The sequence below is a fragment of the Poecilia formosa genome, unplaced genomic scaffold (assembly GCF_000485575.1).
Source record: "Poecilia formosa unplaced genomic scaffold, Poecilia_formosa-5.1.2 Scaffold452, whole genome shotgun sequence".
Lineage (NCBI taxonomy): Eukaryota > Metazoa > Chordata > Actinopteri > Cyprinodontiformes > Poeciliidae > Poecilia > Poecilia formosa.
This window is the reverse complement of record NW_006800391.1, coordinates 281,912-294,612: the sequence shown is the minus strand read 5'-3', so window position 1 is coordinate 294,612 and position 12,701 is coordinate 281,912. Positions and strand designations below refer to the sequence as shown.

At 40.8% G+C, this 12,701-nt stretch overlaps 2 protein-coding genes across 2 annotated transcripts in view; both read right to left on the bottom strand.

Annotated features, from left to right (window-relative positions):
* hoxb3a (homeobox B3a) overlaps positions 1 to 11,009 on the bottom strand; it is a 71,288-nt gene extending 60,279 nt beyond the window's left edge. Inside the window, exon 1 of the mRNA XM_016663889.1 lies at positions 10,769 to 11,009. The gene's annotated coding sequence lies outside the window, so the exon portion shown is untranslated. The remainder of the gene's footprint in view (positions 1 to 10,768) is intronic.
* Positions 7 to 2,462, bottom strand: LOC103155863 (homeobox protein Hox-B6a-like). The gene is made up of 2 exons (XM_007577746.2): positions 1,897 to 2,462; positions 7 to 581 (listed from the first exon to the last, which is right to left on the bottom strand). The coding sequence occupies exons 1-2, from the start codon at positions 2,435 to 2,437 to the stop codon at positions 301 to 303; spliced, it is 822 nt and encodes a 273-aa protein (XP_007577808.1). The 5' UTR covers positions 2,438 to 2,462; the 3' UTR covers positions 7 to 300.
* Positions 11,010 to 12,701: the final 1,692 nt, after the last annotated feature.

Sequence of the window (12,701 nt, the reverse complement as noted above, 5' to 3'; positions counted from 1 at the left end):
GCAGAAGAAGAAGAAGAAGAAGAAGAAGAAGAAGAAGAAGAAGAAGAAGAAGAAGAAGAAGAAGCAGCTCCAAATCAAAAGTGGGTCAAAACGTTGTTTTCACTGATACAACGTTTAGTGACTCATTTTAGAGAAACTAAAGCATCTTGGTCCTTTTTGTGATCCACACGGTTGAGCTGTCAGACAGAAACGAATGGAGCGGTGGGCTCACAAAATGTCCACATCTAACAAACACATTGGAGCACGAATTTTCTTCCATCCTTCTCTTGCTTTTAATGTCTCACGTCATTTTCTTTTCTTTCACTCCGTCCGTTTCTCTTCTTCATCTGTACCATTTAGAGTGAATGAGGAGGAAGAGGAGGAAGAAGATGAGTTAATGAGCTTGTTCTCCTTCTTCCACTTCATTCTCCGATTCTGGAACCAGATCTTAATCTGACGCTCAGTGAGGCAGAGCGCGTGCGCAATTTCGATGCGCCGTCTCCGAGTGAGGTACCGGTTGAAGTGGAATTCCTTCTCCAGTTCCAGGGTTTGGTAGCGAGTGTATGTCTGCCGGCCACGTCTTCCGGGGCTGCCGAAGGTACCTAACAGATAAAAAGAGACAAAGTCACGAGAGGAGTTACATTCCTTTAAGTATTTACACCAAAAATTATACACATGGCGCATTTCGCTGACAAGGGTACTTGATTTCGGTTAAATATAAATCTTTCTCTATTAATCATTTAAGAATCAGTTCAATGTTTCTTCTGTTAATGATACTAAGAACAGAAGATGTAGTTATTTTTATTTAGAATAACACTGAAAAATGTTCAAGCCACAATACTCTAAATCTTCAGATTACTTATCTAAAGAGGGTTCAACATTTTGATTTTGAATATATCAAAATATAGAACATGTGGAAAATCACACCGTTGCAACAGAAACATGTAAAATAAAATTTAAATCACAGATAACCTGTTTCTTTTTTGTGGATTTCGTTTTAGATCTAACTTTACATTAGACTACTAATTACCTCTAGATTTTCTCTTCTTACAGTTTTTCATATAGTTGATGTTTTTTCCACGTCCTGTCCAGTTAAGAATCTCTTGAAGGACCGAGCACAACAGCAGCTAGGACCCACTGACTTTTCTTTAATCGACACTCAATATTCCATTTTCCTTCTTACTAATATAAATCTGTAAATTGCAGGACAGCATCAGCACACGTGTAAATCTTGCTTTGATGTACTTCCTGCAACACTGAAGAGCAAGACTGATATAAAAAACACCCTGACCTAGTTGTCACTACCAGTCCTGCATTTTCTCATACAGTGAAACGATCGTCGCCCTGTTTTGAATAATCAGTACACGATGCAGGGATTCATTATATTTAGTAGTGCTTTGGTAGTGTGTGGTAGGGGGCTGCATCATTGAATTTCAGGAAATTAAATGATATATTTTTTTAATCAAAAACAGGAATTGTTTTAAACAACCGGATGAAAAACTGTTCTCTTAAAGAATTATTTTTTGACAAAAAAGAAATGTTTTGCAATTTACACATTAAAATACTCTAAATAGTACCATTCAGGAAGAAGCAAATAGGTTGAGCAAATGACAATATTGGTGCTCCTCCTGTCCCTCATTGAAAACAATGCCTGCCAGACTGAGCTTTAACAGCTTTAAGTTAGCTGTCCCTGCCCGGTAGCTGCGTCAGTCAATAGGTCACAAAGTAACTGCGACGTTGAGCCAAACAAACCAGTTTTATGATGGACAATAAAACATCAATGCCTTGACTGACTGGTAAGCCTACAAACGAGCTTTATAAAGCAGCTCCAGTAAGAGGAGGAGGAAGAGGACGGAATAAGGCTGGCTGACAGAGGAAACAAAACGTCAGTTTAACAGAGAAGAAGAGAACCCTCACCGTTGCATGCGTTCATCCGCTGCATCCACGGATAAATCGGAGTTGGTGCTGTTTGTTTGTCATCCATGGATTCTCCAAATAACCCCTTTGCTCCGAGCCCAGCGCACTCCATTTTGCGATGCATGCCGTCTTGGTTCAGAGCAAGTTGGTGTTCATCCAGACTACAGGGATGATCCTTGTCTCGGTAGAAGTTCGTGGCCGCCGCGGCAGCCGCCGCTGCTGCTGTGGCGTAGTCGCATGCACCAGGTCCAGTCGAGCCCCCAACTGCCACCCCCGTCACTCGGTGCCCACTGTACGCTCCGTTCGCAGCCTGCTGGTAGTAGGTAGAGGCTGGATAAGATTTATCCTGGTGAGCGCTGTAAGCCACGGCCGCGGCCGCAGTCACAGTCGCTGCCCCTGGGTAGTGTCTGAGCGGATGGTCTGCGTATCCCGATGAGTAAAGTGAGATCTGACCAAGGAATGGTTCTGCCGACGTCGTCTGGCCGCCTCCACCCGTTCCCGGTATCACCGGAAAAGAGGAGTTTACAAAATATGAACTCATTGGTAAAAGTGGGAAAGGAGAAGGAGGAAAAGAAGAGAAGAGGGAAGTACAGGAGGGCACGTAACAAACACAACAACAATGATAACGCGGTAAAGAAGAAGAAGGAGACTAACGGTTCTTCCTCCCGTCCTCCTTCCTCTGCCTTCCCTGCCTGCACTTTATGATTTGTTGTGTTTTATAGCCCAGAGTCCGACGGGCTGCTGCTGCTGCTATCACTGAGTTTATCGCAGATTGGGAGGAGGGGTGAGGAGGGTGAAGCTGGGGTGGCTGGGTGCCAGTGCTTTAGCATAGTGTGTTGGGGGGCTCGGTAGCAAGAAAGAGTCTATGTGTGTGTATGTCACAGGAATTGGGTGAGGAGCATAGGGGGAGTCAGAGACCAGCTGACCAAGCACTGACCAATGAGAAGCTCCTCTGCATGGCATTAGTTCACCTCATTTTTCCTTTCGTTTGGGAGAGAAGAGGAGGAGGAAGAGGAGGGGGCCTGGGAACTCCCGCGACCCTCTCGCTCCCCCCCCCCCGCCCCTTTTTTTTCTTATTTCCCTACTTCAATCTCCCACTCCCGTTCTCCCTTTCTAATTGTCATTTCATTTCTCTTTCTAATCTTCCTGCAGCTCCCGGTGAGATTGTGCAATCACAGCGGAATTGTCCGCGCGTTAAATTGATCGTATCTCCTCTTGTGTGTCGTCCTTCATCTGATGTTGAACCCATAAAAACCGCAGCCAGCGCCTGCCAGTACAATCGTGTGTGTGCATGTTTGGGCTGAAGCTTCACCACCAGAGGAAACTGAGCACATATCCTTTTCATTTTGTGGATAATAGCCAACACATCGCGTCAGAATGAATTTATTGTATGAATACAACATGCTGGACCGCACACGACTCGTGTATCATCCTGTATGTTTGCATGTTGTTTGTAGGGATCTAAGTTAGCTTAGAATGGAGGCTCTTCTCCCTTCCTGTCATTTAGACGTTTGACTGTTTGTAATTGGTGGGCTTTGATTGTTTGCTGGGTTGATTTACATCCCCGCTACTCTACGTGTGTGTCCTCTTTCACAAGCTTTCTTTTTTCTTTATCAGAACGAATGCCGATCGAATGGCAATCTTCTGAATAGAATTCAGAAGAATTCGCTGTCTATTCCATATTCTGCTGTCTGAAGGCGACATTGATTCAAAAACTTCCGCTTCAGTTTTTAGAATTGGTTACATGTGATCTATGTGTGCTGTGAATGATTATGTTCCTGAGCTGTGACACTGATTAGTCTGAAAGGTAAGAGGAGAAGAAGAAAAGAAACAGAAAAATCAATTTTGTATTGGTTTCAATGACACTGATTACACCAGCACTCTTTTAAATGGCAAAGGAATCAAACAATTTACCCGAAGGTATATACTAGAATCTAACAAGAGAAATGTTCAAATTACTGAATTGAAGTCCTCTAGTTAACGTATAAATGAGAATGTAAGCACAGAAGAGGAACATTTTGCATTCTATTTATCTATAGTTGACTTTGAGACAGTGAGAATTAATGTTTTTTATGTTTTCAGGAGTTGCGCATGGAAGTGCCTTCACAAAGACTGCCATTTTTTAGACTTCATTGTGCTTCAGATGTTTGTTTTGTCTGAACTCAGCATAGCGAAATTAAAACTTAAATAAAATTTTAAAAACTATGTTTCGTACATATACAATGCACATTAACACCACCGAGTCACCTCACACACACACACACACACACACACACACACACACACACACACACACACACACACACACACACACACACACACACACACACACAGCACACATACCACTCAAGGAGACACCGATAATTTTCTTCTTTGTTGAAAGAAAGAAAGAAAGAAAGAAAGAAAGAAAGAAGGAAAGAAAGAAAGAGAAAAGGACAAAAGCAAAAGGAAAAATGGAAAGAAACTTTCAAGCCGAATGTGTGTCAGTGAGGTTGTAAAATAACCGCAACCATAAATAAATCTTCTTCTCTGTGTCTCTCTTTGTTTCCTCCACAGGCTGCGGCTTGTCCCCGTAGCCAAACTACAGACAGTCCGACTGATAAATCGAGACAAAGACTCTATTTTTTGCTTCTACTTTACTCTCCCACCCAGTGTATTCCCAAGAAGCCAAGTTCTTATTAAAGACGCCATTCAGAGATGGCTGGGAAGCTGAATAACTTCAGCCTAATTTTCGTGTTTCTTGCTGGACCACCTGAATTTGAAAATTGCAACCTTTATTTTTAACTTACTTTTTACTTTTTGACCTCCACCTCCCCTCTCTTGGCCTCTTTCAAAGAAGATGAACTCCCTCTCTCCCCGGCAGGGCGCTCTGTTTCCTCCCCGCTTTGTGGGAACGGGAAGCAGCCAAATTGTTTTGGAGCTGACTGGGGTCTAATCATTGATAAGCAGCGACTCTTGGAAAAGGACAGGGATTGCCTGCAGTCGGGGGACAGACATAGGACGGTAACACTGTTATTGTATTAACTATAATCCTTTTGCATTAGTGACTTTGGCATATCAAGCGGTCGGGTTGGTCATTTTAAAACTCGGAACAGGTTCCACATAGTCCCATGTTCCGACATCTAATTTAATATTTACGGTGATGACGAAAACAAGCAGTGAAGTTAATTTTAAAAAGTTAACGTGGTGTGAAGAAATAAATCATCGGACATACAGAATCAAAACAGGCCAACATGTCAAAGTGTTTCCAACAAATGAATCATCAATTAAAAAGTGAAAAAATGATGGATGACGTTTTTGTTGGAAAACTAATAAATAGATTAATTTTAATTGATTTAGAAATGACTTATTCTTTATATTTTCTTGTCACTTTTTTGCAAACAGCGAAAACAAAAATCGAATGGGTCTAAATCATAACTTTTTCAACTTCACGAGCAACTTTACAAATGCCGTTTGCGTGGCTTTTCTCCAAAACAAAACAAATAAAAAACCTAACAGGTCTGTCGCATAAGGCTATAATTGCAAGTCGGCATGGGGGGCATCATTCAGTTTTTATGCGTCACTAATCTGTAATAAACTGCAAAAACACGGCGAAAATAGTAGAACATTGAGTTAATTTAAATTAACGTTAAAAATCCAGGTATCTGTAATTGACTTTTATTAATAATGACTGGAACTTTCATTAATTCTAGTCTTCATTCCAATATTTTAATATGAGGATTTTTGACTGTTTTATGACATTTGGGAAAATGTAATTTTTGTTGCTTATGTTTTTTTGTTTGTTTTTACCTGTATGTGTTATGCAAATAAACTTACCTTGCATGAGGTTTAGTTCAAACATAACAATGTATAAAATTAGTTTGCAAACTAATTTTATAAATTGTTAAGTAAGTTTTTGACCCAGTTATACAGATCACAGATCATATAAAAAGCACGAAAGATGTCCTCAATCGATGAATGATGTTTGGTTTGTTGTGGCTGCTGACTTTAAAGCTGCTGATGTTCAGACAGAATCAGGTTAAACAATAACCTCATTAAACCGGTTTTCAAAACACGATTCTTTCATTTAAAAGCATTGCAATCAGTGCGGCTTTCTTATTTCATGGACATGGACTGTAGTTACTGCTGAAGAGACACGTGGTGTTTCAGTGCAGACTGTTGTGTGTCGTCGCAGGTGTGTTGGACAGTCGGGGGCAAAAAGCATCAAACGGCAGAGAAATGGATCTTTCTGCAAGCAGTTTGGAGCTTTTGGCACCAACACACCACGTGTTTTCAGTATCTCCAGCGGACGGGGAACATACAGTACCACTCTTCAGAAATACTTTCATCGTGCTGCCGTGTTCATTTCAGACAGGCAGTCTTTTCCTTCAGATCGACGCAGAGCCGTTTAACCCAGAACAGCTTCTTCTTTACAATAAATTATATATAAGTGACATAGAGTAAATATTATGGTTTTCATATTTTTGCTTTGTCACTGATAATATCTTACCTTAACAAGCTGTATCTATTATTATTTATTATTTATTATTATTATTATTATTATTATTATTGTTGTTGTTGTTGTTGTTGTTGTTGTTGTTGTTGTTGTTGTTGTTGTTGTTGTGGATGGGGCTCAAACTGCATTTTCCTTGGCTTACGATTTACTTACACACATCTTCTTAAAATGCATCCTGAGAAACGTTCAGCCATAACATGTTTTTGTAACAGGCCTTTTCCCTTTGGTTTAGACTGGAACGTGTGCAATATTAAGAGAATAAAAACGCTTAAATGTTTACAGTCTTGTCAATGTACTGTATGTTTGTTGTACATGCGTAGAATTTCCGCATAATATATAACTCTGTCATGCTTGTACTTTCTGAAATGTATCAAAGTATTCAAGGAGGCTACGCACATGTGAAAACTTTGGAGGCGGTCAGTGTGGGAAACCGCCAATATTTAGCCTCTAGCGTGAAGCTGCTGCTCTTTGTGGATCTACATTTAGAGACAGTCTGCCCTGGACTCCCAAAACTTCCAAGGATGATAATAAGCCCAAACGTTTCAGCTTTTTCAACGGATAAGCTGGCTGTATTTCTGCGCAGTAAATCAGACGTATGTGTCTGTGTTAACTTCAGTGTAAACATCTGAGGACCGCTGAAGGAAGTCCAGGAATGTGAGAAACTTCAGATAGCAGTGACAATTAAAGCTAAAAGACTCGGACCTCTATTTTATGGCTTTATGACTCTTCTTTTCTCCCGTGTGTGTGTGCGCGCGCGTGGGTGTGTTTAGTGTGTGTGCGCAAGACATCGGAGATTTTATGGCTTTATTGCTCTTTATGACTCCTTGTAAAGTCGAGAGATGGCGGCGAAGTGAAAACAGAGCCGCTGGAAGCAGCAGATGGATAAATGTTCAGTTCAAAGGAATGCATGCATACACTGAACAGATTGCTTCATATCAGCTGCAGCACTTTTCTCCCTGCAGAGATGTTTTCCACTATATATCTTCCACAATATCTCATATTATTCGTCGAATTATGTGTCTATTTATGCATTTTTAAAAGAAATGTACTCGTTTCCTTAAATTTTATGATTAAAGGGGGAAACACTAACAGAAACCGACCTGTGTGAGAATACATTTTTTATCGTGGCCAACACAAAACAAGATTCCATAGTGCTGAAAGAAGGATCAATACACTTCAATGAAGAGGTGTGTGTGTGTGTGTGTGTGTGTGTGTGTGTGTGTGTGTGTGTTAGAGGCCCCTCTAACTGACCTCGCCTACGTGAGTTAATGACAAACTCACAGAAACGGGCTTACTTGCGCGTTTTTTTGTCTTAATGTATAAATTGTTTCCAGGCAGCGAAAAGCGGCTGAGCGCCTCATCTGCATCACCCTGAACTCCTGCGCCGGATCACTTCACCGGACGATCAGCAACTGGAGCAGCCCTCCAGCTTCTCAAGCGTACCGAAGGTTAAAAGTTAACTTGGAATGAATGCTGCTCTGCAAGCTTGTATTATTAAAAAATAATCTAAAAACATATAATAATAATAATAATAATAATAATAATAATAATAATAATAATAATAATAATAATAATAATAATAATAATAATAATAATAATAATAATAATTGTGGACATTGGCGCAGGATCCCTTCATGAAGATAAACAAACAAACATTTATTTAAATAACCCCCAAATTTGGAATTCTACATAAAATGAGGATTCATCAGCCGCTGCGCTTGTGATTTAAAAATTGATGTGGGTTCTCCATAAATGATTCGTTATACACACACATGCACGCACGCACACACACACACACACACACACACACACACACACACACACACACACACACACACACACAGTCGTGTTTTCGTGCCTTGTGGGGACTTTATATTAATTTCCATTCATTTCCTACATCCTAGCCCTTACCCAAATCATCAGATACCTAACCCTGACCAAAAGTGGGGACCAAGAAAATATCCCCATAATGAGCAGTGGTTTCCACACTGTAGACAGAAATAGGCCCCACAAGGATATAAGTGGATATAAGCGCTCCTCTGTGTGTGTCCTCGCAAGCGCGCATCTTTGAACGTTTTATAGGACATTGTTCTTTTTCGTGTTCATTAATTAAACTGTTCTTTGTCAGTGTCGACGGAAAGAGCAGATTCTGAGAACTTACGCTGGATTCAAAGATGTAGAATCGATTAACACGCTGCTGCTCTGTCCAAAGTCTCAGTATATTTCTCATTTCGACCGAATGACCTAAGCAATCAACACATGCTTCATAGTAAGACTGGGTACTTGGGAGCATATTTATTTCCACCACAACTGCAAAAAGTGAAGGAACAAGTTAGAGTCAGTCTGTCTGTCCAGTAAGTCTGTTTTGTTGTCGTTTAAGTCAAACACAACAACAATCAACAGTAAAAAAAAAAAAAAGATGGAAATCACAAACTATTATATTTTCGCAAGGCTGACATTTCACCTCTCAATATGAACAGTCTATATGTGGCCATGTATGATATTTTCAATGAGACGCTAGATGGCACCAGAGACTTTTGTTCGAACAGCTTCACGTATAAAGGCAGAGTGTGAGGTCTATCTATCTATCTATCTATCTATCTATCTATCTATCTATCTATCTATCTATCTATCTATCTATCTATCTAGCTATCGTTGTTTGTGAGGTAAAACAAATTATGCAGTTATATTTAGAAATAGCAAGACAAAATTGCAAAACGAACATTTCCCCCACCACACGCACAAACCAATATTGAAAGAGAGAAAGAAAAAAAGAAAAAAAGAAAAGGAAGAAAAGAGGGAAGAGAAAGAAAGCTGTAGGCTACCATCGTACCTGTAGGTAATCATGTTAAAGCTGCCTCATTTTTTATTCATCATATTTGTAGGACAGAGGAAACTGTTTTCTACATGCTTTTCAAGAAAGAAGATAAATGATTTCTCCCAAAACAAAACATGAAAAACTTTCCGCTTACCTCAATGAGGCTGATTGTATGTCGCCTCCTCATTGTGAAACGTTACAAAATAAGTTTAGAATTAATAATAGAAATTTCATCATTTTGCTCACCGTGTATTTAGAAAATGAAAGCGCATGTGCTCTGTTTTACTTTTATTTGTTTGATATACTTCGAAACACCGTGTTGTTTTGTCTGGTTTAACATGTGAATATTGGTTTCTTTGGAGATTTACGGACTCCGCTCAGGGAAGATGTTGGGATCTGAGATGGCAGCACAGCGGAAAGCAGAGAGACAGAGCAAAGCGACACCACCTATCGTGAATGAGGGTGGGAAGGTGACACGGGATGATGGGTGGTATTTTGACCACAGAAGCTACAGAAAACACACAGGCCACCCACCCACAGGAGGAAATGAGTGGGGAAACAAAGTCATAAATGTGCTAGAACGGACAGAGCAGCATTCCTGTATACACACACGCACAGCACACCTCTACACACACACACACACACACACACACACACACACACACACACACACACACACACATATGTGTATATATATATATATATGTAGTATATATACTACATATATATACTACATATGTAGTATATATACTACATATAGTGTCTTAGTATGTCTTTCTATCTTCACAAAGACTTTGCATCGAATTCCATTCATTTATCATTAATTTCTAAAACTTAACCATTACCTTGAAACTAAACTGAACCGTTACCACATAACCTACATTCAATTCATGACCTATTCCTAAATCTAAACCCTACACCAAAAACAATTCCTTTTCTGGATCCCATAAGGAGCAGAGGGTCCTCACGACCACACACACACACACACACACACACGCGCGCGCGCGGACACACACACGCACACACACACACAGGATGTGAAACGCCTGAAAGAACCTGGAAGTTCTTTTCTGTTCTCTGGACGTGAAAAAGTCTCAATTTTCAGATGGAGAGATATTAGCTAAAGCAAAGAGACAGTCCCGACCAGGTCCGACCACATTCTGACACACACAGATGCAGATGAACAGTCCTATTTCCTGTCGTCTGATTTAACAGTTCTGAAGTGTCAAATCCGCAGCACCTGTTCTAACATCAAAGCCAGCATTAGTTTCTCACGAACACGCCCGGAATCCAAGTCGTTGCTTTTCCATCAGTGTATGCCCTCTCCACACCTAATCCCATCATTTAGAAGAGGCCATTTCATCTGGGGAAACAACCCCAGAGCCTAACCCAACACATAAGCGATTCACTTGCTGCTCATTCGAACTTTAACCCATCACCCAGAATTAGGAAGGTTTCCACAAAGCCCAGTCTCACAGTTTTCTTGTTATTTTCACGTTGTTTCTTTAAGAACTGCGGGAACAATGCGCATTACCTCTGCGCCGATAATTCGAACTCACCTGCAGCTCCCCGCGGCGGCTTGCTGGAAGGACAGGAGGCAGCATCTTACCCGGTCTGTGAGGAAGCGGAGGTGAGGGCGAGGGAGAGGTGGTTTCGCAGATCCTCTGATGTCACCGGGGGGACGTCGAGACATAAAAATAGTCCTGTCATCTGCTATCATCGCCCCTATTCTACTGCTAATCATCAAGCGTAATGTCAAATTCAAACAAACAAATAAGCAACAAAAAAAATAAATAAATAATAATAATAATAATAATAAAAATAATAATACAAAAACAGATTCAGTCTCCGGTATGGTGTCTCCAGGGATGGCCTCTGCTGTCCTCTCTTCAGACCGTCAGTCCAGAGTCGCCGGAGAGCGGAGCCAGGGAGGAAGAGGAGCGGGTGGAGAAGTAGGAGGAAGGCGGATTGTTGTCAGTCTCTGCTCCTCTCTGCTCTGCAGTCACGATCACTGTTGTTAATAAGCAGTTCGGTTCGATATAAGCGCTTAGTTTTATTTATCCGCTGGATGAGGTTCGCTCGGTAGCTTACGAGGTTCGGCCGAAGTAGGGGAGGAGAGGGCGGCTGTTCGGGCCGGAGAGCAGCGCTGCAGCATTATAGCCACTTGGGAAATCATAAAAAGTTCATGTTCACGTTAAGCGCGTCCACATGACCAGCTCGCCGTCCAATCCCCATGCACGACCACTCATAAACTTGTATCACAAAGTTGTAAATTTTCATAAAACAACAAGGAATTTATTGCATTTCTTCATGGAGTGCTGCTGGAGGGGAGCTGCTTTTCGTCTTTCACTCATTCTCTCAGCGGCCATTTTCTTCTGCCTCTGCAAAGACAGCAGACAAAGGAAAGAAACTCGCGTTTCTGTTTTGCTCTTCGGATTTTCTTTTAATCGCTCCAGACGTGTTCCTACATAATGAGGCCAGCTATATTTGTCTTTTTCAGTTTGTACCAAACATAGTCAAAAGGTTCAAAATTCAGTTAGAATGAACTGAAAGAGGCATGCACGTTATATCTCAACACATTCTATGTCTACGCCCCACTGCAGAATGTAAACACTGCAGTAAACATCGATCATTTTTGGTGGCAGATTGTTTGACCTTTCTTTGTTGATAACGTGCACATAGCACCTCCTTTTAAAATGCAAGGAAAACATTTTGAATTGTTTGCATAACCATCATTACTTTTGCGCCAGAACAAATTTGTGTGGTAACCTCGGTGGTGATGAACTGCGGGACTCTTTGTTTACATCTGTAATTCTTTGAGCAACAAGCTAAATGCAAATTATTGATACTAAGGGTCATGGAATTCGTTTATAAAGAAGATTCTTTCAGTCGTTTGACAACAGACTGAAAGAAAACGCTGTTGGCCGAAAGAGCACATTCGCAATGCGGTAAACGTCGACGTTTTAACGGCCTGCACACCTGCAGCTGGGTAACGCCACGCTATGCTGCATTTACAAAAATACATGATTTGATTTTCCAAACTAACCCATAACCCTCCGCATTTGGGTGTGAAAAGATGGCCAATTATTGAGAGATTGTTCTTTCTTAATTAAAGCTCAGAACCCACTATTGTTATTATTTAGTTATGTTGCACAAATTCAAAACATATGCAGTCTCCAGGGCCTAAAGATCGAACCCAGAACTTTATTGCTTTAAGGCAGCAGTGATGCCAACTCCGCAACTGTGCAGCCCTGAAACGATAAATATAGATACAATTAATTTCCAAAGATAAAATGCTAAGGAATGGATCCTTAGCATTCAATTAAAATAAATCCGATTCAGACAACTTAATTCCAAAACAGTCCGGTCCAACCCTGCCAGATTAAAATTTCATTACTATACATAATAAAAGTAGCGCTTCTTCAGTCTGATCTCCTAGATAACATTCTGTAAAAATTAAACAGCCGCTGAAGACTGACTTCGCTGCGACGT